Source organism: Chlamydotis macqueenii, chromosome W (assembly GCF_036417535.1).
Source record: "Chlamydotis macqueenii isolate bChlMac1 chromosome W, bChlMac1.mat, whole genome shotgun sequence".
NCBI classification, from domain to species: Eukaryota; Metazoa; Chordata; class Aves; order Otidiformes; family Otididae; genus Chlamydotis; species Chlamydotis macqueenii.
Window position 1 is genome coordinate 43,765,073 of NC_141592.1, and position 26,279 is coordinate 43,791,351.

Sequence of the window (26,279 nt, forward strand, 5' to 3'; positions counted from 1 at the left end):
CTATGCTGAGAGACTATTATGCCAGATGGAGCCCAAAGTTATGGACTGGATAAACTCAACAGACATTTTGGAGGGATGGGCCATAGACTAAGGGAGTTACATCTGTGTGTATGTATACAAGTAGATCAAAGAAAGAAAAACATTGATGATTAATTGGAAAGTGTAGGATCTGGGCATGATGTAGATGGTATGGAATAAGGGGTGGATCATGTCCTGGTTCTGGCTAGGATAGAGTTAATATTCACCTGAGCTGGGAGGAGAACTGGAGCTCATGGCCCTTATGGCTGGGGCACCCAGCTGGGATAGGTTACTAATTAGCTAACAGCTGGGGTTAATTTACCCAAATTAGCCAAAGGGCTGTTCCATCCCATCTGACATCATGCTCAGTATATAAGTGAGGGGGGTGGCAAGGGGAGTCTCCTGCTATATGGGAAGAAACTGGGTGTGGAGATTTGTGGTAAGCTGTTGTACTGTACTTGTTTTCCATCACTGTTTTGTTTTCTTCTATTATTGCTGTTAGTTTTATTTTTTGTTTCATCTCAATCCATGTGTTTTTGCTGCCTTTTGTTGACCAATTCTCCCTTCTGTCCCACTGGAGGGTGGGGGGAGTGAGAGAGAGAGACTGTGTAGTCTGGTCCTGACCAGGGCTAAACTATGACATTACCTATCAGGACTGCACTGTTGGGAATGTTCAGCACTTATCCTAAAGCTGCTCATATTCATCCAGTTAAAGGAGATGACCCAGAAGAAGACCCATTTACTGATCTTCTAGGCTTGAGGGCTTTAGAAACAAAGCAAAGTCACTCTCTAGGAGAACAGATATCACTCAGACACAAGAAGGCCTTGTCGCAACCTCTGGCTAGTTCACAGCAGGAATCCCCAGGAAGATTAGATCTCAGTTTTAGGACCCATCCTCTCAGGGCTGCAATGATGGACCCTGGGCTTAGCTGTGTGCAAGCATCAGAGATTTGCTGAGGTAGGTAAACTTCCTTCCCCATCACTTCCAGGTAAATCCATGTGGGTCAGAGCTATGCATTCCAGTGCTTTAAGTAATGACCAACAGTATAGGAATAAATCAGATTAAGATTTTAAAACAATGTCTCTGGCCCCCTCCCTAGCATCCCTTATTTCTCAACTTGAAGTCCTCAGCAAGACATCAGGATTTCCAACAGGTCTTCCTTGCCCTGTTTTCCTCAAATATTGTGAGACAGTACATGTGCTTTTGTTTTTAATTTAGAAGACAATGAAACATGGGCTAGAGGCCAATCAAATTCTAAGCACAGATATTGTCTGCTATGAATGTTAGACCCTCATAATGATAGTTACAATTAAGGGAAATATTTTGTCTTTTGCAGACCAAAGAATAAAAAAATTATCTAAGAATCCCAAGAAAATTGGCACACTTACTTAGAAACTGTCCTTGGCTTAGTTGCTATAAAATTAAAAACACAAGTTCTTTAGCACAGCTTTCATTGTATATAGATTTAATTTATTTGCTGTTAATGAATATTATATCTTGATATGCAACTGTAAACACATCTGCTGTTTCCTCATGTCAAAGCATGTAGACTTTTTGTCCTGGTTTCAGCAGGGATGGAGTTAACTTTCTTCTCAGTAGCCAGTGTGTTTTGGACTTCGTGTGTGAAGAATGTTGATAAAAACACCCTGATGATACGAGTTGTTGTTAAGGACACTGTCTGGCTTTCCAAGTCTCGTTAAAGACATGTTAATGTGCAGATGTGGGAAGCTGGGTGAAAGACAGACAGAATAATTGATCCAAACTGGCCAAAGAGAGTATTCCATGCCATAAATGTCATGCTCAGTATATAAGTGGGGGTTGCCCATGGGAGGGGGCATTTTTTTTGGGCACCCTTGGCATCCTTTTCTTCTCTCTTGCTTGCTGGCATTGTTCCCTCTACCTTGCTAGCTTGCTCTCCCCTCTTTGCTTGCTGCTCGGTGTTGTTCCTGTGATCGCTGCTCAGGAGGGGCTGCGTTGGTCATTCAGACATTGTTCTTTTTGTATATTTTGTATATATATTAATATCCTTATATCCTGTTAGCTTTGTAGTTTTTAGTATTTTTAGTAAACTGTTTTTATCTCAACCCACAAGTTTTCCTTTCTTCCCAATTTCTCTCCCCTGTCCCGCTGTGTAGTGGGAGGGTGAGTGAGAAACTGTGTGGTGATCCGGGCTAAACCATGACACTTATATTTTATAGATGTATAATCAAACCACAGCATGTTTGCTGTTATTTTAATATATTTTTAAAATGTCCCCTGCCACTCTCCCTTGAATGCTATAAGTTACTTTTATTATCTGCTATGGGATACTGAGAATTCAGTTGGTATTGTAATGTTTCATTGAATGCATGAAACTCTCAAACACTTCATAACATTCAACTGTGTCAGACCAGACAGTCCTTAAAAATATTAAGGGCTCATTTATATCTTCAGAGTATGGGTCATTTTTCAAGCCACATGAGTTGTGTATGCAAACTATGTTTGGGGAAGGATGTAGTAATGAGCATAAAATCAATTAGTATATCTGAATCAAAGTTTTAATTATACTCATATAGTTCTGTGCATTTGTTATAGTTTTGTTAGTGAGGGGGGGCCTAAGGTGGTAGCTTCTGTAGGAAACTGCTAGAAGTTGCTCCCCTTTGTTTCGTGGATCTCGGCCGGGCCTAGGGCGGACCTGCTGCTGGCCAAGGTTGAGTCAATTGGTAGCAGAATGTCCTGTGATAACACCTCTGCAATAAGGTATTTAAGAAGGGGAAAACAGAAAAAAAAAAAAAATGTGAAGCAGCTGAGTGGGGGGCAGAGAGGGGGAGGCGTGAGCCTTGTGGGCCTTGCAGGCCTCACCCTCTGGCCTCCCGCCGGGCAGCCGACTGGGCCCAACTCGGCCCAGCCTGGCTGCAAGAAGTGGAGAGGAGATGACCTGCGTAGTCTGGTCCCGATCAGGGCTGAGCTACAACAGCATTCTACGTCAGAACTTCTTTTCCCCCACTTGACTTCTCCTGTGTATTAATATTCCTGTATATTAACATATCTATGAGATGATGCTTTATTCTCATTTCTCTGAAAATTGATCTATGCCAACATTAATATGCTTACATTTTCTCTATCCACTCCAAATATCTGAGCACTTATTACCCCCAAATTGTCAGACTTGATATATATGCCTTGGACCCGCGGTAGCAGCTATTATCCTCTTTCTTATCTTTACTTTTCCTTTTCACTCCCTTTCATCTATCGCATGCTGCTTTAGGGGCAAAATAATAAAGTTTTTACTGTTTGATTGAAACCACCCCCCTTTGGTGTCTTCGCCATAATTTTGCACTTGGAGATCACAGTAAAAGAACCATCACAAGTCCTGAGTGGGCCGTGACAGATAGGACAAGGGGTAACTGTTTTAAAATAGAGGGAGGTAGATTCAGATTGGATATTAGGAAAAAATATTTTACACTGAGGGTGGTGGAACACTGGCCCAGGTTGCCCAGAGAGGTGGTGGATGCCCCATCCCTGGAAACATTCAAGGCCAGGTTGGACGGGGCTCTGAGCAACCTGATCTGGTTGGAGATGTCCCTGCTCCTTGCAGGGGGGTTGGACTGGATGGGCTTTAAAGGTCCCTTCCAACCCAAACTATAGTAGGAGTGTGATTTCCCCTTTGTCCGGTGGATCTGGCCAGGTCTAGGGCAGACCCTGCTGCTGCCCAGGGCCAAGCTAATTTGGGACAGTGATAATGACTCTGTGATAACGTATTTAAGAAGGGGAAATTTAAAAAAAAAAGGAAGAAGCAGAAGTGCAGGCAGAGAGGGGGAGGCGCAAGCCTTATGGGCCTTGCAGGCCTCACCCTCTGGCCTCCTGCCAGGCAGCTGACTGGGCCCAACTTGGCCCAGCCCAGCTGCAAGAAGTGAAGAGGTGAAGAGAACCTGAGAGGCATCTGCCTGAGCCCATTGTGAAGAATTTCTTGTGAGAGGAACAGCTGCAGACACCAAGGTCAGTGAAGAAGGAGGGGGAGGAGTAATGCTGCTCCTGGCCAAGATTCCCCTGCAGCCTGTGGTGATAACCATGGTGAAGCAGGTTGTCCCCCTGCAGCCCATGGAGGAGCAGAGATCCACCTGCAGCCTGTGGAGGGACCCCACACTGGGGCAGGGAGATGTCTGAAGGAGGCTGTGGCCTGTGGAGGGCCCGCGCTGGGGCAGCTGTTCTGGAGGGACTGCACCCCGTGGAAGAAATGACCCATGCCAGAGCAGTTTCATGAAGGACTGTAGCCCGTGGGAGGGACCCCACACTGGGGCAGGGGAGGAATGTGAGGAGTTCTTCCCCTGAGGAGGAAGGAGCGGCGTAAAGTGACTTGTGATGAACTGACCATAACCCCCATTCCCTGTTCCCCCCTGTGCCACTCGAGGGGGGGAGGTGGTAGAGATAATGTTAAGCCCAGGAAGAGGGAGGGGTGGGGGGAGGTTATCTTGTTCCCTGTCTCATTATCCTGCTTTGGTTTTAATAATAAAGAAATAGTTTCCCCAAGTCGAGTCTGTTCTGCCCGTAACGGTAACTTTAAGGATCTCTCCCTGTCCTTATCTCAAACCTCGAGTCTTTTTCTTACATTGTCTCCCTGTTCCCTCAGAGAGTGGGGTGAGTGAGAGAGAGACTGTGTAGCTTGGTCCGAAGCAGGGCTAAACTACAACAGCAGTCCACATCTAGTCAACAACCAGGTTATTTAGCCTATCTAATTAAAAACAGTTGGCCTAATATTGAACCAATTTTCTCTGAGAGTGTCCCATTTTTGCAAGTAACAGATATGGAGTAATATTTGGTGGGAGAATATTATAGAGAGTAATACTTGTTGGGTTTCAGAAAGGACTTTTGTATAAATCTAATCTGATCACTGCCTAAATTAAAGTAACAATCACTAACAGAGAAATAGCAATCTGCTGAAAATTAAGTAAAAAAAAAAAAAGAACAGTTGGAAGTGCCTGAAGTAGCCTCCAATGTCTTTAATAGCAGAGGGAAGCCAGTAGTAGTAAACAAGTACAAAACATCATTTGGGAGCAAAGACATCCCTTACCACAGCTTTTTCTAAGCTCATCCCTTAAAAAAGGTAAAAATTGCTTTGTTGTTAGCTGCAGTGTGGCTCCAAGAAAAGGAGCAAGCCTGGAAGTGCCAGTACTGACAAGGTACCATTCACATTTTTACCACTAAATCACATTTCCTGTATGTCACAGTAAGTCAGACTGCAGGAGGAACAACAACAGGGAAAGGAAGAAGAGGAAGTGTCACCTAGGATGAACATAAGTTTCTCTATAAGTCTTGAAAACATCTGCTAATATCAAAACTCAGCATTTCACTCATTTTAGGAAAGCAGAGGGAAATAGGATACAACTTCTAAAATAAGCTGAAGAAATAAAATAAATCAGGAAAAAGGGAAAAATAGTTTCAGATGTCAGTGACACAGAACAAAGTTTTAGATCTATGCTTTGTCCATGCAGAAACATCAAAGCTGTCTCTGAAACATGGCAGTAAAGCCCTGTCAACACAGTGTTGTGGTAAAGTTCAATATTGATGTGATGAGGAAGATAATCCCTCCTGATGATCTGAGAGACCCCATCACTGATGTGATCATTCTGCTCCCAGGGACTGAAGTCTGGGGCCGCACTGTCCTGGGTAGAGGTACCAGCTCATCTGGTGCTAATAGGGTAGCTCTACATAGGGCTGCCTTGCACCACTACTCTTTCAATTCTGGTAGTGAAAAAAAAGCTTTTAGAGTGGTCCCTTCTTTTAAAGTCATCCCTGTTTTTTTGTAACTACAAGTCAAAACAAGAAGAGAAAAAGTATTACCATGCCAGGACTGAACATTGTGCTGGGCTGAACACACCACGCTAAATACCGTGTCCCTGGAAAGCAGCAGACACTGTTAAAAACTCATTTGACTCTCAGAGTACCTGGGAATGCCTGAAAAAGCACAGGAGAATACAGGTAATTTCATAGATGCCCAGCTGTGTCCAACATTAGCAGGGAAAAAGAATCAAGGTCAGAATGGACTGAAAGTTAGAAGAACGTCAACTTTGTAAATCTATATGTTCTGGTTTTGTTTAGTGAGGGGAGGCCTAAGGTGGTAGCTTCTGTAGGAAACTGCTAGAAGTTGCTCCCCTTTGTTCAGTGGACTCGGCCAGGCCTAGAGTGGACCTGCTGCTGGCCAAGGCTGAGCCAAGTGGTAGCAGAATGTTCGCTGATAACACCTCTGCAATAACGTATTGTCATGGTTTTGTTTAGTAGGGGGGGGCCTAAGGTGGCAGCTTCTGTAGGAAACTGCTAGAAGTCGCTCCCCTTTGTTCAGGGGACTTGGCCAGGCCTAGGGCGGACCCACTGCTGGCCAAGGCCGAGCCGATTGGTAGCAGAATGTCTCGTGATAACGCCTCTGCGATAACGTATATAAGAATGGGAAAACAGAAAAAAAAAAGAGAGAGAAGAGAAGATGTGAAGAAGCTGAGCGGGGGCAGAGGCGCAGAGGGGGAGGTGCAGGCCTCATGGGCCTTGCAGGCCTCACCCTCTGGCCTCTCGCCAGGCAGCCGACTGGGCCCAACTCGGTCCAGCCCGGCTGCAAGAAGTGGAGAGGAGATGAGAAGTGAATGAGATGTAAAAAGGATCCTGAGAGACATCTACCAGCCTGTTGTGAGGAATGGCTGCAGATGCCAAGGTCAGTTCAGAAGGAGGGGGAGGAGTAATGCGGCTCCTGGCCAAGATTCCCCTGCAGCCTGTGGTGATGACCATGGTGGAGCAGGTTGTCCCCCTGCAGCCCATGGAGGCCCACGGAGGAGCAGAGATCCACTTGGAGCCCGTGAAGGACCCCGTACTGGGGGAGGTGGATGCCTGAAGGCAGCTGTGGCCCGTGGAGGGCCCACTGGGACAGCTGTTCTGGAGAGACTGAACTCCGTGGAAGAGATGACCCACGCCGGAGCAGTTCCACAAAGGACTGTGGCCCGTGGGAGGGACCCCACGAAGGAGCATGGGAGGAATGTGAGGAGTTCTTCCCCCGACCATGAAGCAGCGGCGTAAAACAACGTACGATGAACTGACCGCAACCCCCATTCCCTCTTCCCCCCTGTGCCGCTCAGGAGGGGAAGGTAGTAGAGATAATATTAAGCTTGGGAAGAGGGAGGGGTGGGGGGAGGTTATCTTGTTCTCGGTCTCATTATCCTGCTGTTTGTAGTAATAAATGAATAGTTTTCCCCAAGTCGAGTCTGTTTTGCCCGTGACGGTAACTTTAAGGATTTCTCCCTGTCCTTATCTCAAACCTCGAGCCGTTTTTCCTTATATTTTCTCTCCCTGTTCTCTCGGAAGGTGGGGGGAGTGAGAGAGAGACTGCGTAGTCTGGTCCGATCAGGGCTGAACTACGACAGTTATTTAAGAAGGGGAAAACAAAAAGAGACAAGATGTGAAGCAGCTGAGCTGGGGCAGAGAGGGGGAGGTGTGAGCCTTATTGGCCTTGCAGGCCTCACCCTCTGGCCTCCCGCTGGGCGTCTGTCTGGGCCCAACTTGGCCCAGCCTGGCTGCAAGAAGTGGAGAGGAGATGAGATGTGAATGAGATGTAAAAAGATCCTGAGAGGCATCTGCCTGCCTGTTGTGAAGAATTTTTCTTGTGAGAGTAACGGCTGTAGATGCCAAGGTCAGTGAAGAAGGAGGGGGAGGAGTAATGTGGCTCCTGGCCAAGATTCCCCTGCAGCCTGTGGTGAAGACCATGGTGGATCAGGCTGTCCCCCTGCAGCCCATGGAGGCCCACAGAGGAGCAGAGATTCACCTGCAGCCTGTGGAGGACCCCATGCCTGGGCAGGTGGATGCCTGAAGGAGGCTATGGCCCGTGGAGGGCCTGCTGGAGCAGCTGTTCTAGAGGGACTGCACCCCGTGGAAGAGATGACCCACGCCGGAGCAGTTTCACGAAGGACTGTAGCCTGTGGGAGGGACCCCACAATGGAGCAGAGGAGGAATGCGATGAGTTCTTCCCCTGACGATGAAGCCGCGGCGTAAAACAACACATGAAGTTCAACCAGGCCAAGTGCAAGGTCCTGCATCTGGGTCGTGGCAATCCCAAGCACAAATACAGGCTGGGCGGGGATTGGATTGAGAGCAGCCCTGAGGAGAAAGACCTGGGAGTGTTGGTAGACGAGAGGTTCAACATGAGTGGGCAATGCGCCCTTGCGGCCCAGAAGGCCAACCGCATCCTGGGCTGCATCAAGAGGAGTGTGGCCAGCAGGTCGAGGGAGGTGATTCTGCCCCTCTACTCTGCCCTGGTGAGACCCCACCTGGAGTACTGTGTCCTGCTCTGGAGTCCCCAACACAAGAAGGACATGGACCAGTTGGAAAGGGTCCAGAGGAGGGCCACAAAGATGATCAGAGGGCTGGAGCACCTCTCTTATGAGGACAGGCTGAGAGAGTTGGGGCTGTTCAGCCTGGAGAAGAGGAGGCTCCGGGGAGACCTGATAGCGGTCTTCCAATACCTCAAGGGGGCCTACAGGAAAGATGGGGAAAGACTGTTCAGTAGGGCCTGTTGTGATAGAACAAGGGGTAATGGGTTTAAATTAGAAGGAGGTAGGTTTAGATTAGATATGAGAAAAAAATTTTTTACAATGAGAGTTGTAGAGCACTGGAACAGGTTGCCCAGAAAGGTGGTGGAGGCCCCATCTCTGGAAATGTTCAAGGCCAGGCTGGATGAGGCTCTGAGCAACCTGATCTAGTCAGGGATGTCCCTGCTTCTTGCAGGGGGGTTGGACTAGATGACCGTTGAAGGTCCCTTCCAACTCTAACTATTCTGTGATTCTATGATGAACTGACCGTGACCCCCATTCCCTCTTCCCCCCTGTGCCGCTCAGTGTAGGGGGGAAGGTAGTAGAGATAATGTTAAGCCCAGGAAGAAGGAGGGGGGGGGGGGAGGTTATCTTGTTCTCTGTCTCATTCTTCTGCTAGTTTTAGAAATAAATGAATAGTTTTCCCCAAGTGGAGTCTGTTTTACCCATAACGGTAACTTTAAGGATTTCTCCCTGTCCTTATCTCAAACCTCGAGCTGTTTTTCCTTATATTATCTCCCCCTATTCTCTTGGAGGGTGGGGGGAGTGAGAGAGAGATTGCGTAGTCTGGTCCTGATCGGGGCTGAACTACGACAGTATAATATGCTGTGTGAAACTAAAAAACGTAGAGATCTGTAAAACAAAGTAAATCTCTAAGTTTCTTCCAGATTCTCTGCAAGAAACTGATTCCTTGTCCTGGAATTTACTTTTAGATTAAACTAATTCAATTACAGAGGGAGCACACAGGCCATGAAACAATTCAGAGGTCAAAACTACACCTTTTTAAGTAAATATGGCTCTAAAGTATGATTGTATTATACTGTTCAATGGACTGAAGAGTAAGTCTATACTGTTTAAGGAAATTGGAATACTTTGCATCTCTTCTTTCCTGTGATTACAGTCAATAAATGGTTGTGGAGTACCCACATGTATTTGCATAGCCCAGTAAATAGGTTTCCCCCACTGTAGCAAGGCAACAGATCCTCTTAACAGATTAATACAATTAGATCCTCCTGTTCAACATTGTTCTGGTTTTGTTTAGTGAGGGGGGGCCTAAGGTGGTAGCTTCTGTAGGAAACTGCTAGAAGTTGCTCCCCTTTGTTCAGTGGACTTGGCCGGGCCTAGGGCGGACCCGCTGCTGGCCAAGGCCGAGCCAATTGGTAGCAGAATGTCCTGTGATAACACCTCTGCAACAACGTATTTAAGAAGGGGAAAACAGGAAAAAAAAATGGAGAGAAGATGTGAAGATGCTGAGCAGGGGCAGAGAGGGGGCGGCGCAAGCCTTATGGGCCTTGCAGGCTTCACCCTCTGGCCTCCCACCAGGCGGCCATCTGAGCCTGACTCAGCCTGGCCCGGCTGCAAGAAGTGGAGAGGAAATGAGATGTGAAGAGATCCTGAGAGGCATCTGTCAGCCTGTTGTGAAGATTTTCTCTTGTGAGAGGAACGGCTGCAGATGCCAAGGGCAGCAAAGAAGGAGGGGGAGGAGTAATGCTGCTCCTGGCCAGAATTCCCCTGCAGCCTGTGGTGATGACCATGGTGGAGCAGGTTGTCCCCCTGCAGCCCATGGAGGTCCACGGAGGGGCAGAGATCCACCTGCAGCCCGTGGAGGACCCCATGCTGGGGCAGGTGGATGTCTGAAGGAGGCTGTGGCCCATGGAGGGCCCACGCTGGGGCAGCTGTTCTGGAGGGACTGCACCCTGTGGAAGAAATGACCCACGCCAGAGCAGTTTCACGAAGGACTGTGGCCCGTGGGTAGGGCCCCACCTTGAACGCCAAAATAACTGTCGTAGTTTAGCCCTGATCAGGACCAGACTACGTAGTCTCCTCTCTCACTCCCCCCACCCTCCGAGGGAACAGGGAGAGATAATAGAAGAAAAAGGCTCGAGGTTTGAGATAAGGACAGGGAGAGATCCTTAAAGTTACTGTTACTGGCAAGACAGACTCAACCTGGGGAAAACTATTCATTTATTTCTAAAACCAAAATTCAGTTCGCTTAGTGAAAGATGATGACGAACCAGGGACATCCCAAGAACAGGGAGAGGCAGAAGGAGAGGGAGTCACCTGATCCCTATCCCTGAGTGAGCTGCAAGATATGCGAAAAGATTTCAGCCGTAATCAGGATGAACAACTTGTCACCTGGTTGCTCCAATGGTGGCACAGCAGGACCAGTAGCCTGGAATTAGAAGGCAGGGAAGCCAGGCAGCTGGGATCCCTGTCTAGGGAAGCAGCCATTGACAGGGTGATTGGAAAGAGTCAGCAGCCTGCAGCCTCTGGAGGTGACTCCTGTCAGGCATGAGGGACAGGTATTTCTTTAAGGAAGATATGAGATATGTCACCCAAGCAAGTGGACCACCATGGAGAGAGGTATCCAGTTTCTGAGGGAATTAGCTGTTCGGGAGCTGATTTATCATAACCTGGATGACCCATGAACATCTGTGGATCCAGATGAAATTGAATGTACCCAACCCATGTGGCAGAAATGAGTACAGAGTGCACTATCCTCATATGCACTATCCTCATATGCCTCATATGCCCTGTCCTCGTATGCCTCATATGCCCTGTCATATGTGTGGCCCTTTATATTAAAGACTATTTTGACGTTGAAGAGCTTGGGGTTGGGAATGATACAGTTGAGTGTCTATGGATAAGGATCAGAGGAAAGGCCTGTAGGGGTGACATCGTGGTGGGGGTCTGTTATAGACCGCCTAATCAGGATGAAGAGAAGGACGAGGCGTTCTATGGGCAGCTTGAGCGAGTTGCGCGATCGCCAACGCTCATTCTCGTGGGAGACTTCAACTTCCCTGATATATGCTGGGAATATCATACAGCGCAGAGGAAACAGTCCAAAAGGTTCCTAGAGGGTGTGGAAGATAGTTTCATTATGCAGCTGGTACGAGAGCCTACCGGGGTGGTGCCCTGATTGACCTACTCTTTACCAACAGAGAAGGACTGGTGGGAGAAGTGAAGGTTGGGCGCTGTCTTGGGCAGAGCGACCATGAAATTGTAGAGTTCTCTATTTTTGGAGATGTCAGAAGGATGACTAGCAGAACGGCTATCCTGAACTTCAAGAGGGCGGACTTTGACTTGTTCAGGACGCTTGTTGCGAGGGTCCCTTGGGAGTCGCTCCTTAAGGGTAAAGGGGTCCAGGAAGCCTGGACGCTCCTCAAGATGGAGATCTTAAAGGCACAAGAACAGGCTGTTCCTGAATGCCGTAAGGCGAGCCGTAGGGGAAGACGACTGGTGTGGATGAACCGGGAACTATTGTTGAGGCTCCGGAAGAAAAAGAGAGTCTTTGTCCTCTGGAAGAAGGGACAGGCTACTTGGGGAGATTGCAAAGAAGTTTCTAAGGTGTTGTTCTGGTTTTGTTAGTGAGGGGGGGGCCTAAGGTGGTAGCTTCTGTAGGAAACTGCTAGAAGTCGCTCCCCTTTGTTCAGTGGACTCGGCCGGGCCTAGGGCGGACCCGCTGCTGGCCAAGGCCGAGCCAATTGGTAGCAGAATGTCCCGTGATAACGCCTCTGCGATAACGTATTTAAGAAGGGGAAAACAGGAAAAAGAGGAGGAGAAGATGTGAAGCAGCTGAGCGGGGGGCAGAGAGGGGGAGGCGCAGGCCTCATGGGCCTTGCAGGCCTCACCCTCTGGCCTCCCGCCGGGCAGCCGACTGGGCCCAACTCGGCCTGGCCTGGCTGCAAGAAGTGGAGAGGAGATGAGAAGTGAATAAGATGTAAAAAGGATCCTGAGAGGCGTCTGCCAGCCTGTTGTGAGGAACGGCTGCAGACGCCAAGGTCAGTTCAGAAGGAGAATCATAGAATCACATGGTTGGATGGGACCTATAAGATCATCTAGTCCAACCGTCTTCCCACTACCATTGCTGCCACAGCTACTAAACCATATCCTGTAGCTTCTCATCAAGCCGCCTCTTGAACACTGCCAGGGACGGAGACTCCACCACCTCCCTGGGCAGGCCGTTCCAGTGCCTTACCACGCTGGAGCAGGTGGAGGCCTGAAGGAGGCTGTGGCCTGTGGAGGGCCCGCTGGGACAGCTGTTCTAGAGGGACTGCACCCCGTGGAAGAGATGACCCACGCCGGAGCAGTTTCACGAAGGACTGTGGCCCGTGGGAGGGACCCCACGCTGGAGCAGAGGAGGAATGCGAGGAGTTCTTCCCCTGACGATGATACAGCGGCATAAAACAACGCGTGATGAACTGACCGCGACCCCCATTCCCTTTTCCCCCCCTGTGCCGCTCAGGGAGGGGAGGGTAGTAGAGATAATGTTAAGCCCGGGAAGAGGGAGGGGTGGGGGGAGGTTATCTTGTTCCCTGTCTCATTCTCCTGCTAATTTTAGAAATAAATGAATAATTTTCCCCAAGTCGAGTCTGTTTTGCCCGTGATGGTAACTTTAAGGATTTCTCCCCGTCCTTATCTCAAACCTTGAGCTGTTTTTTCTTATATCATCTCCTCCTATTCTCTCGGAGGGTGGGGGGAGCGAGAGACAGACTGTGTAGTCTGGTCCTGATCGGGGCTGAACTACGACAGGTGTGCAGGGAGGAAGTTAGGAAGGCAAAAGCTCAGCATGAACTCAGATTGGCCACTGCAGTAAAAGAGAACAAGAAATCCTTTTACAAATATATCAGTGGTAAGAGAAGAAACAAGGAGAATTTACACCCTTTACTTGATGCAGCGGGGAATGTGACCACTGAGGATAAGGAGAAGGCTGAGGTCCTCAACGCCTTCTTTACTTCTGCCTTTAATAGGCAGATCAGTTATCCTCAGGGCACTTTATGCCCTAATCTGGAAGTCTGGGATGCCAGGCCGAGTACACCCTCTGTGGTACAGGTGGAGACAGTCAGAGAGCTCCTTCTCCATCTGGACTGCCACAAGTCCATGGGACCAGACGGGCTCCATCCTAGGGTGCTAAGGGAGTTGGTGGGGGTGATTGCTGAGCCGCTCTCGGCCATCTACCAGCGCTCCTGGTTATCTGGAGAGGTCCCGGAGGACTGGAGGCTTGCCGATGTGACTCCCATCTACAAGAAGGGCTGTAAGGAGGATCCGGGGAACTACAGGCCTGTCAGCCTGACCTCAGTACCTGGGAAAGTTATGGAGCAAATCATCTTGGGTGAGATCACTCAGCATATGAGTGGCATCCAGGGGATCAGGCCCAGCCAGCACAGGTTCACGAAAGGCAGGTCGTGCTTGACCAACCTCATTTCCTTTTACGACTGGGTGACCAGACTGGTGGATGAGGGAAAGGCTGTTGATGTGGTCTACCTGGACTTCAGCAAAGCCTTTGACACGGTCTCTCACAGTATTCTCCTAGGGAAACTGGCTGCCCGTGGACTGGGTAGGTATACCCTTCTTTGGATAAAGAACTGGCTAGGGAGCCGTGCTCAGCGGGTAGTAGTTAATGGAGACAAGTCCAGCTGGCAGCCTGTTACAAGTGGTGTCCCCCAGGGGTCGGTACTTGGGCCCATCTTGTTCAATATCTTTATTGATGACCTAGACGAGGGGATTGAGTGTACCCTCAGTAAGTTTGCAGATGACACCAAGTTGGGTGGCGGTGTTGATCTGCCTGAGGGTAGGGAGGCCCTTCAGAGGGATCTGGATAGGCTGGATCACTGGGCTGAGCTGAATGGCATGAGGTTCAACAAGGCCAAGTGTCGGGTCCTGCACTTTGGCCACAATAACCCCATGCAGCGCTATAGGCTCGGAGCTGAGTGGCTGGAGGACTGTGAAGAGGAAAGGGACCTGGGGATGTTGGTTGATGCTCAGCTGAACATGAGCCGACAGTGTGCCCAGGTGGCCAAGAGGGCCAACGGCATCCTGGCCTGCATTAGAAATAGTGTGGCCAGCAGGAGCAGGGAGGTAATCATCCCCCTGTATTCAGCGCTGGTGAGGCCGCACCTTGAGTATTGTGTTCAGTTTTGGGCCCCTCACTACAAGAAAGACATTGAAGCCCTGGAACGTGTCCAGAGAAGGGCAACAAAGCTGGTGAGGGGTCTGGAGCACAAGTCTTATGAGGAGCGGCTGAGAGAGTTGGGATTGTTTAGTCTGGAGAAGAGGAGGCTCAGGGGAGACCTCATTGCACTCTATAGCTTCCTGAAGGCAGGTTGTGATGAGCAGGGGTTTGGCCTCTTCTTCCAGGCAACAAGCAGGACCCGAGGAAATGACCACAAGTTGTACCAGAGGAGGTTTAGATTGGACGTGAGGAAAAACTTTTTCTCCCAAAGAGTGGTCAGGCACTGGAATGGCCTGCCCAGGGAGGTGGTGGAGTCGCCATCCCTGGCAGTGTTCAAGAGGTGGCTTGATGAGAAGCTACAAGATATGGTTTAGTAGCTGTGGCAGCAATGGTAGTGGGAAGACGGTTGGACTAGATGATCTTATAGGTCCCATCCAACCATGTGATTCGATGATTCTATGCCAACTCATTGGCAGCAATGAGTTGGAAAGATGATGAGATGCCACCAGTACATGCAGTGGCTAACCAGCTCTGACAATATGAAGACAATCTTTCTTCCCTAATACAGGCCTGTGTCTCAGCTGTAGAAAGACTGACTGAAAAATCTGAAAGCCTGTTTGAAAAAATTATCTGAGGTGTGTCAGAAAAATCTCAAAGGACCCTTCCATTGTGGGAAAGCTGAAGGTTGAAGAACAAAAGGTACCAATTGCTACCACCATGGTGCACCAGTGGCAATATCACACCAACTGAGACTCCATAATCCCCATCCTCAAGCTGATTCATCAACTGCAGAGCCAGGAAGTGATCAGCATGACTCGCTCACCCTTTCACAGTCCCATATGGCCAGTGTGAAAATCTAGTGGAGAGTGGAGACTAATAGTGGACTATCGTGGCCTGAATGAGGTTACGCCACCACTGACTGCTGCCATGCCAGACATGCTAGAACTTCAGTATGAACTGGAGTCCAAGGCAGCCAAGTGGTATGGCACCACTGATACTGCTAATGCGTTCTTCTCCATCCCTTTGGCAGCAGAATGCAGGACACAGCTTGCTGTCACTTGGAGGGGCATCCAGTACACCTGGAATCGACTGCCCCAGGGGTGGAAACACAGCCCCACGTTGGGCGCCAAGAAGACTGTGGTGATTTAGCCCAAGTCACCACACAGTTTCTCACTCACTCTTCCCTTCCTCAGTGGGATGGGGGAGGATGCAAGAGAAACTGTGTGGTGACTCAGGCTAAACCACCACAGTTGCACATAGAGACCTGTCGTAGTTCAGCCCTGATCGGACCAGACTACACAGTCTCTCTCTCACTCCCCCCACCCTTCGAGAGAATAGGGAGAGATGATATAAGGAAAAACGGCTCGAGGTTTGAGATAAGGACAGGGAGAAATCCTTAAAGTTACCATCACGGGCAAAACAGACTCGACTTGGGGAAAACTATTCATTTATTACTACAAATAGCAGGATAATGAGACAGAGAACAAGATAACCTCCCCCCACCCCTCCCTCTTCCCAAGCTTAATATTATCTCTACTACCTTCCCCTCCCTGAGCAGCACAGGGGGGAAGAGGGAATGGGGGTTGCGGTCAGTTCATCACATGTTGTTTCACGCCGCTGCTTCATGGTCGGGGGAAGAACTCCTCACATTCCTCCCCTGCTCCGTTGTGGGGTCCCACCCCTAAGCCACAGTCCTTCCTGAAACTGCTCCGGCATGGGTCATCTCTTCCACGCAGTACAGTCTCTCCAGAACAGCTGTCCCAGCAGGCCCTCAACAGGCCACAGCCGCCTTCAGGCATCCACCTCCCCCAGTACGGGGTCCTTCATGGGCTCCAAGGGGATCTCTGCTCCTCCGTGGGCCTCCATGGGCTGCAGGGGGACAACCTGCTCCACCATGGTCGTCACCACAGGCTGCAGGGTAATCTTGGCCAGGAGCCACATTACTCCTCCCCCTCCTTCTGAGCTGACCTTGGCATCTGCAGCCATTCCTCACAACAGGCTGGTAGATGTCTCTCAGGATCTTTTTTTTTTTTTTTACATCTTATTCACTTCTCATCTCCTTTCCACTTCTTGCAGCCGGGCTGGACTGAGTCAGGCCCAGTCAGCCGCCTGGCGAGAGGCCAGAGGGTGAGGCCTGCAAGGCCCATGAGGCCTGCGCCTCCCCCTCTGCGCCTCTGCCCCCGCTCAGCTTCTTCACATCTTCTCTTCTCTCTCTTTTTTCCCCTGTTTTCCCTTTCTTAAATACGTTATCGCAGAGGCGTTATCACGGGACATTCTGCTACCAATTGGCTCGGCCTTGGCCAGCAGCAGGTCCGCCCTAGGCCCGGCCGAGTCCACTGAACAAAGGGGAGCGACTTCTAGCAGTTTCCTACAGAAGCTACCACCTTAGGCCCCCCCTCACTAACAAAACCACGACACTACCCTACCTACTCATATGGACTATGAGGTACTATGGGATACTCCCAGCAGTCTACAGACAGGAGCACCTGAATCTGCAGCCAGCACTAATGCATCTCTTGCAATGCTTTCTGCATTGAATGATCTCTCCCTGTCCTTATCTCAAACCTCAAGCTCTTTGTTATATTATCTCTCCCCCATTCCCTCAGAGGGTGGGGAGAATGAGTGAAAAACTGCATAGCTTGGTCCCGAACAGGGCTAAACTATGACACCATGCCTCTGATAATTGCCTCACACAGGTCAAAAACCTGTTCTCATAAAATATGGGCTACTTTAGACAACTGAACTCATTGTATGCACTTCTGATACAAGGCATTTAAAAATAACCTCTGAGTCATTTTGCTAATTCATGTTAACAGCTTAGCAGTAATGTAAATTCATGCTAATTTTCATTGAGATCATTGCTAAATCAAGCAGAAATGGAAATCAGTGCCAGAATGATTGTCACACAAGCACAGCAATTTATTAAATAAAAAAAAAAATAAAGTCACTTATTATCCCATCTCTGGAATGTTGATTAGTACTAAGAAATGAAGGAGTTGACAATTCATGTATCCAAATGTGTAGGCTATTGTACTGTAATCCTTCCTGAGCCACCAAAATGGATAAGAGTGCCACATGCGCTCCCCTGCCAATTGTCCTTGTGAGGACACCTAGGCTTCCCTGTCTCAATGCTACTGGGCAGCATGGCCACTGCAACCTTGCACCACTCGAAGCAACGCCCTGCAGGGACACCAAACACAGCCACAGCAGCATGACTCAGCTCAATTCCCTATTCAAGTCCTACTCTGTCTCCATTTTCTTTCTGTCAAGACAGAAATACTTTAAGACACAAAACAAGTCTTGTAGCCAACTAAAATTAACCTCTCCCAATATATGATGAGCTAAAAATCATACAATCATTTAGGTTGGAAAAGACCCTTAAGATCATTGAGTCCAACTGTAAACCTAACACTGCCAACTCCACCACTAAACCGTGTCCCTATGCACCACGTCTTTTAAATACCTCCAGGGATGGCGACTCCACCACTGCCCTGGGCAGCCTGTTCCAATGCTTGACAACCCTCTCAGTGAAGAAATCCTTCCTAATACCCACTCTAAAGCTCCCCTGCCACAACTTGAGGCCATTTCCTCTCATCCTATCACAAGTTATTTGGCAGAAGAGAACAACACCCGCCTCTCTACAGCCTCCTTTCAGGGAGTTGTACAGAGCAGTGAGGTCTCCCCTCAGCCTCCTCTTCTCCAGACTAAACAACCCCAGTTCCCTCAGCCGCTCCTCACAGGACTTGTGCTCCAGACCCTTCACCAGCTTCGTTGCCCTTCTCCGGACGCACTCCAGCAACTCAACGTCCTTCTTGTACTGAGGGGCCCAAAACTGCACACAGTATTCCAGGTGCGGCCTCACCAGTGCCGAGTACAGGGGCACGATCGCTTCCCTACTCCTGCTGGCCACACTGTTCCTGATGCAAGCCAGGATGCTGTTGGCCCTCTTGGCTACCTGGGCACACTGCTGGCTCGTGTTCAGCCAGCTGTCTACCAGCACCCCCAGGTCCCTTTCCACCGGGCAGCTTTCCAGCCACTCTTCCCCAAGCCTGTAGCGTTGCATGGGGTTGTTGTGACCCAAGTGCAGGATCAGGCACTTGCCCTTGTTGAACCTCGTACAGTTCACCTCAGCCCATCAGTCCAGCCTGTCCAGATCCCTCTGCAGAACCTTCCTCCCCTCGAGCAGATCGACACTCCCGCCCAACTTGGTGTCGTCTGCAAACTGACTGAGGGAGCACTCAATCCCCTCGTCCAGATCGTTGATAAAGATATTAAGCAGAACCAGCCCCAGCACTGAGCCCTGGGGAACACTGCTCGTGACCAACTGGATTTAACTCCATTCACCACAACTCTCTGGGCCTGGCCATCCATCCAATTTTTTTTTTTTTTACCCATAGAGTGCACCCATCCAAGCCATGAGCAGCCAGCTTCTCCAGGAGAGTGCTGTGGGAAATGATGTCAAAGGCTTTCCTGAAGTCCAGGTAGATCACATCCACAGCCTTCCCATCATCCACGAGGCGGGTCACCTTGTCAGAGAAGGAGATCAGGTTGGTCAAGCAGGACCTGCCTTTCATAAACCCATGCTGGCTGGGCCTGATCTCCTGGGTGTTCTGTATGTGCCAGGTGATGGCACTCAAGATGAGCTGCCCCATAACCTTCCCTGGCACCAAGGTCAGACTGCCAGGCCTGTAGTTCCCTGGATCCTCCTTCTGACCCTTCTTGTAGATGGGCGTCACATTTGCTAACCTCCAGTCAACTGGGACCTCCCCAGTTAGCCAGGACTGCTGATAAATTACTCCACTCAATAGCTATTCTAGCTATCACAATCTATAATAGCTTTAGAATCATATTTATAGGTTGCTTGTAAACGTGCATATCAGACTACTGAAGTTTTTAAGCTGAATTAATTCCTAGGCACCTAGTAATGGTGCTCAGATAACAGTTGAGGAATCTGGCCTTGACTTCTTAGGTGTTTTTTTTGTTTGTTTGTGTGTCTTTCATTGTAAGTGATAAGCTTTGCTCAAGTACCTATTTCCTCTTACTTGACCAATTTTGATAAGTGCAGTTTTCAGTAAGATAGCACTAAAATCATGCCCTTTAGGTTTTTATCACCAACTCCATGAGCTGATATTGCAAGCTACTAGGCACGATATTAACTGGGTGTAGATCTGCTTTGACAAAAGCAATAGGACTATACAGTATTTTGGCAAACCATGGAGTTATGGATATTGATGACCAAAATTCCCAGATACTAACAATCCTTAATTGTACCTTTTGAAATGCTAACTTTCATAATGAAAGCTGTTAAGGGTTTTTGGGGTAATGACAGTTTCAAACAACTGCCTTCTCTAGGAAGCTGGAAAGAGGCAAGCCCACTGCCACTGCTGAGGCAAGCAGTTGCCAAGGCAACACCAAACACGTCTTGCACTTTGCCAAGGTCCTCCCTGGTCATATGCAGGCTAGTGAAAATAAAGTCTTGGGCATAGGTAAAGAAGGACTCACTTAAGCCAGTGCAGTCACCGACCGCTGACTCATGGGTAACAGGAGACCTTCTGGTACTGCTCAGATAGGAATCATGTCTTCCACAGATACATGTTCTTCCTAACAACAGGACAAAATACAAAGTAGGCACAGTGCATTGCTTCAGCAGTATTTCTTAGAAGATTTGGGGTGACTAGCTACTGTATAGCTATTGAACTAAAACAGATTTTAATCTAGACAAGGACTTGAATATACACAAATGAAACAGTCAAGTGTCCCCAGGTGAAAGCTGAGGGACAAAATGGCAGGTGTGGAAATCTTGCAGAAGGGTCCTCAATGGCCTCACCCACACACAAAACCCTTTTACTCAGTCTTTTGTGAAGCAGGATATTCAGCTTTATGCAGCTGAAACTTTTTTAAAATTAAGATTGGTAGCAACAGCTGCAATTTCAGAGGTTTCCCAGAACTCTCCACTTTCTCTGCCTCACTACCAGATACAGTTCCTTTTCCAGCACATACATGTTACTACTCATTTTAATTTTTTGTTCTTGTGAAGTTAACATAAGTTGGAAGTTATCATCAGTACATGACAGAGAAAATGGAGGCAAGCACTGGAGTACCCATTTTAAGTCATATTGCCTGTTGTCTTGGCAACCAGTTAGTAAGCTCTGTTACCCATTTTTCACCAGCACCTGACAAAAACATCTCTGCAAGATTTGGTATTAAGGAGTTTGCTAACTCAGCTGCTTTACAAGGTATCAGAAAAGATCTACTGGCATTTCCATTCTGGATTCTATTTTTCAGGGAATCATAAATCATCCATAAATTGCACAGCAGCTGAATATACAATGCACAAATACCACTGTGACAATCCATTCCCTCGATAAGAGCACAAAAAGAGTGTTGGGATCTGGTCATGCTCCCTGCAATATCAATATGTACATTGCTATTCACTACACATGGAGAAGGATCAGACCTCAAACTCCTCAAGTGAAAAAAAAAAAAAAAAAAACCACAAATGCTTTGACATTCTTGTGCATGTCTCTCCTTTGACAGTGCAGGCATATAGCATGGGGACAGGGTTGGCCTGGTTTCCCCCAAGCTTCCTTTTGGAGAAAGAGTCCTATCCTTTAAATTGCTGCTGCATATATCATCAAGCTGCTTTGAGAAGCATACAAGCATGTACTGAATTAGCACTGCAATTACCATAATTAAACATTATAATCAAAAATGCTTCAGCCAGTAGTCAGACCTCACTATACTAAGAGCTGTGCAGACACACTAAATGACTCTGTCCTCCCTCAAGAGTAAACTGTCCCTATGTTTGAGTTGCATAAAGAGGTCAGCCCCCCAAAAAAAAAAAAAAAGAGAGGCTGTTTAATTAAATCCCACAGACTATCCCATCATCTTGGATTAATACTTTCCTTGGACAAGAGGTCACCTAGTTACCCATATTCCAGAGAATTTCTGAGTTTGGGACCATAAGAGAATACGTACTTACAATCATCTCTTTAGTATAAATGTTGCCAGTTTCCCTGGTTAAACACTCAAAATTCAACATTTGTTGAACAGAAATCAAGTATTCAGAAATTTTATTAACAAATGGCAAGAAAAAACCCTCCTTCCTATAGAACAGTATAGAAGACAAAGGAGTCATGCAGATTCAACATCAGAGAAACACAGAGAGACTAAAATATTGTCCTCTGATCTGTGCAGTGGGATTATGAAGGTGTCAATGGGCTTCTCCACAAAATCTGAGAAATGAAATTGGTCAAGAGGCCTAGCTTTATTCCTGGATGTTCCCTCTTTCCCAGTTCCAGGCTCCCTTAATGCTCTTTCAACATAGATTTTGCAGCTTATTGTTTAAAGATTGAACACTGCTGAAAAATACATTAATTACTGTTTCTCATAGAGATGTTGACAAATTCCAGTCACATGCAATTAAGCTGCAATTCAACACAATGACAGACTAAATAGGCAAGTCTAAACAAAGAAAAAAAAAAAAATCAACGAAAAATACAATTCCTAGAGAAAAATTCCTAGAGCATTCTATAATCTTTCTATTGAAGAAAAAAAAAAAAAAAAAAGCACAATCTTATTTCATTTATCATATGAAAGCAGATTATTTGGTTTATTTTAGTTTATGCAATGCTCTCAAGAGGTATCATCTAAATAAGACAGCAAAAAAACCCTCTAGACACACTGGAATATTTTTGCTAAAGAAGAAGCACAAGATCTTTTGTTCCCTGAAGTTTTAAAATAAAACACATGTTAAAAGTGAGGTGCACTATATATTGCATTCCTTAAGTGAAATTAGCAGAGTTTATCTTTATCAGAATACCCTATCTGTAAAATGAGGTAATTGATGTCACCGAGAAGTTGGATTTGCTTCATGACATGAAATGAAAGATATGTATTTTAGGCCTGAGTTCACAGTTCACTTTTCACTTCTATGTAATTCAGGAACTACATGCCTTGACCCTAAATCTTCACACTGAGTATTCTTGTATTGGTTCTGATGTTTTACAAACCAGGGGAAGAATCATAGAGGTATTTTTTTTTTTTTCTTAAATCTGGCTATGTTTTACTCTCTATAGATATGGGGAGATATGGCAAAATCTGCTACAATCTGTGCTGCAAGAGGAAGAATTAGTTACACAAGACATTTTGGTACATTATTCAAGACCATCAGGTCAATGCTGTCATGCTAGCAAGACATCAGGATCTCTTTATCAACAGTGTACAACAACTGACCCTAGGAATGTAATGCAGTAGTATGATACAACATTTCATAGCCCTTTTCACCATACTTAAGAGATGTTCCTGAAGACGGAATTTATAACATTCATCAATACTAGGTTGTACTAGTCAATGTGCACATGGCCACAATAATTTCACCAATGAAAGCTCCTCTCTTCTTGGAGAATGCTATATATTTTTATATGAAAACCAAGATTAATTTTATACATATTCACTCAGCATTTGTATTAAAGCAATGAGATGTTAGAAAACTTACCAAACACTTGATTCCCATGCACTCAGAATAAAATTAAATTTTACACTTCACAAAATCATTGGGTTTAATTGATTTTATAAATCCTCTAAAGGAAGGATAGGCATGAAGAAAAGGCAGCAGAAGAGAAGATTTAGTCTCATGAGTCCTGTAAAATTCTAATTTCTTCATACAAGCCAAAGAAAATTCCTGTGAGTCAAGGGAGACCCTCCACCCCTCAACTTTTTCATACCAAAAAAGATAAAAGTCCAAGTCCTTTGGGGACAAACATGGGGTTTGAGCCACACTCATACAACAGCCATGACACCATTTCTGGCTCTATCAAACTGTAGAGCTAACCTTTCAGGTTATTTTCTGTATGTGCTCTACCTACCACAGTGAGAAACAGTTTTAGTCCCCAGAACTACTAGATTGATGCTACATGAACAAACTGCTCAGTCAAAAAGTGAGTTTAATTTAACTTTAATGGGGCCCTAAAACTAACAACTACTGCCAAAGTAATCATGGTGAAATACATTAAGCTAACCTAAAAGGTTGATTATTTTAAAGTTTCAGACATTTCCTGGTGTCAGAAATTTAAAGCAAATTATAATTTTCAAGCCATATTTGAAAAGGAAGAAAAAAGAATTGTAAAGAATCACAAACAAAAGTGGGCCATCCAATACCTAAGGGTATTTATTAATTCTGCTCTTAAAAACCATACAAAATAGAACTATGTCAAATGCTTCCAAAAACTCACCTCGAATTTCAGGAGAGAATCGAGCTGAATGGCGAGACACAAAGAGTTTCAGTTCTTGATCCAGGTTGCATTCAATCAAGTTTGTGTCCCATGATCGGATTCCTAAAATTCAAAATGCAAAACACATTTAGCTTGATATATGAGCACTGGAAGTTTTAATTTATTATTTCTCCATTTACATTCATGTTATTTGCATATTTCTAATTTCCAAAACCAGCCTCTCTTCCTTTCAAACCACACAGCTATCCTTTGCAAAGTGTTGGATACCTGGAGTACCAGGGGCACTTAGTGAACAATCCAGACCAAATGGAATTGTTATGTTTGTGAGCAGCAGGCCTCAAGGACATCACTGAAGCCGCTTGTGAGAAATTAATGAAGCTGCCTGTAAGAAAGTACTGAAGCCACCTGTGAGAAAATAATGAGGCTGCCTGTGAGAAAGTAATGAAGCTTCCTGTGAGAAAGTAAACAAAGCAACCTTGAGAAGAAGGAAAACAGCTGGCATACGTGATTGGGGGCTGAATGTGAAGCAGGGTGCAGGTGGAGAGAGCCGTGCACGTGAACATAGAGACTTAACGAATCATATTTTAGCTAGGAGCGCGTGCTCTCAGTTATCTTCTATATAAGACATGTAACCACGTGAAATAAAGGAGAACGATCATACTCATATTGAGATCGCGTCGTTACTCCGGGTCCGTCCCCCACTCCGACATCTGGTAGCAGAGGATGGTTCGGCTCGACTAAGGAGCAGCGAGACCGATTTCTCCGAGCCTGCGGTAAGCAGCAAGAGGAGGGGAGTGGGGAAACAACGGCTGAGGGACGTGATGTCCTGAGCGAAAGCGGGGCATACACCGGTGTGGGGTTGCTCCCCACCTCTCAGAAGCAGCGATGGAGCTGGAAGCAGCTGCAAAGTTACTCGCCGGGATCCTCTCTAAGAGAGGGATAGAAGCACCGGTGAAACAGATAGTCCGTCTGATTAAACTGGGACAGACTTGGGGTCATTTTTCCAATAGCCATCTGATATTTTCGGTTGTGGAATGGCGAGTGGCCGGGGAGGAGATGGGGTCCACACTGACCAAAGAGGAGTCAGCAGTGATTAAGCTCCTCCAACATATGCTCTCTTTGAGAGGACTGAGTTATGACTCGGCCGTCCTAGAAGCTTTGCTGCAGTGGGCAAAGAAAAGGGAATTAATCTCCACAGTTGATGATGCTTTTGAACTCCCGACATGGGAAAAGATAGGAAAAGAGCTGTGGGATGAAATAACTAAAGTATCAAAGGAGGTGAGCAAACTCTCCACCGTGTGGAGGCTAATTAACGAAACATTTATAAGCATGAAAGCCAAGCATTCAGTTGCCACATCTGCTCTTGCAGCCTTAACTCCAGCCAAAGGGTCCACCTCCACTGCTAGCATGCTGTTCTCGGGTTTAACGAGCCCTGCCGCCGCCCCGGCTTGTGCTGAGGGTGGGGGGGTTCGAGCCCCAGCAAGGATTCCAGGAACTGCAGCCACAGCCCCTATAACTATAGATATGTGGGCACCAGAGGAAAAAACTGCCAAAGGCTTTTCACCACCACCAGATGTACCACTGCCAGGCACCCTGCCACACTGCGCCAGTGCAGGCTCAGAGTCACGAGCCTTTTCGTTGGCGCCAACAGCTCCGGTTTATCCCCCGTTACCACCTTCTTCCCCGCCACCACGGCATGAGGAAGAAGGGGATGAACATTCATTCGGCTTGAAGGACGCACAGCTGCAAGAGACGCTAAAAAGGCTGGAAGCCCTAGAGGTTCGCCTAGAAGGGTCACTGGAAAATTGTCAACTCCTTCGCCTGTGCCACATCGAGACCTGCCAGCGTCCAACCTATTCGTTCCAAATGGAACATCGGGTGAGATCAGTCTTTTTGCACCTTTGCAAGGGACGCTGGCGGGAGGGGCCGGGGTTTTGAATCCGATAGTGCAGTGGAAAGAGGTGATTCGAGGTGCTTTGATAGAAGGAGAGCCTTTGCCCATGGCATTTCCAGTTGTGACTGATAATACTGGGAGAAGTGTGTGGCAAGCATTAGACTGGAAAATATTGAAGGAAGCTAAAAATGCAGTTACTCAGTATGGGCTAAAATCATCATATACTCAATCTGTGTTGCAGCATATTTTTTTGTCACAGTTGTTAACTCCTTATGATATTAGAACGATTGTCCCGATGCTTTTGCTACCGTCGCAGCAGCTGCAGTTTTTTCAGCAGACTGGCAGACTGCAACTCCTTGACAACAGGGTGATCCATTATTTGGGGTGCAAACTCAAATGCTGATGGGAGCGGGACCCTACACACGATCTGATTGGCAAGCGCAATTTGCTACTGAAGTGTTACAACTGGGCCAAGATTTGGCTTATAGAGCGCTTGCTAGGGTGTACAATGAAAAGTCCGGACCTGCCTTTACGTCAGTAAGGCAAGGTCCCACAGAACCATATGGGAAATTTATTGATCGGTTGCACACTGCAATTATGGCTCACCCTGATTTGGATGATGACATGAAAGCAAAGT

The 26,279-nt window shown here is 47.2% G+C and overlaps 1 protein-coding gene across 1 annotated transcript in view; it reads right to left on the minus strand.

The window, feature by feature from the left end:
* Positions 1-26,279, minus strand: part of LOC147596723 (microtubule-associated protein 1B-like) — a 73,813-nt gene that overhangs the window by 38,406 nt on the left and 9,128 nt on the right. The window contains exon 2 of the mRNA XM_086769510.1: positions 23,749-23,850. Within this exon, the coding sequence (XP_086625636.1) occupies positions 23,749-23,850 (102 nt within the window). The remainder of the gene's footprint in view (positions 1-23,748; positions 23,851-26,279) is intronic.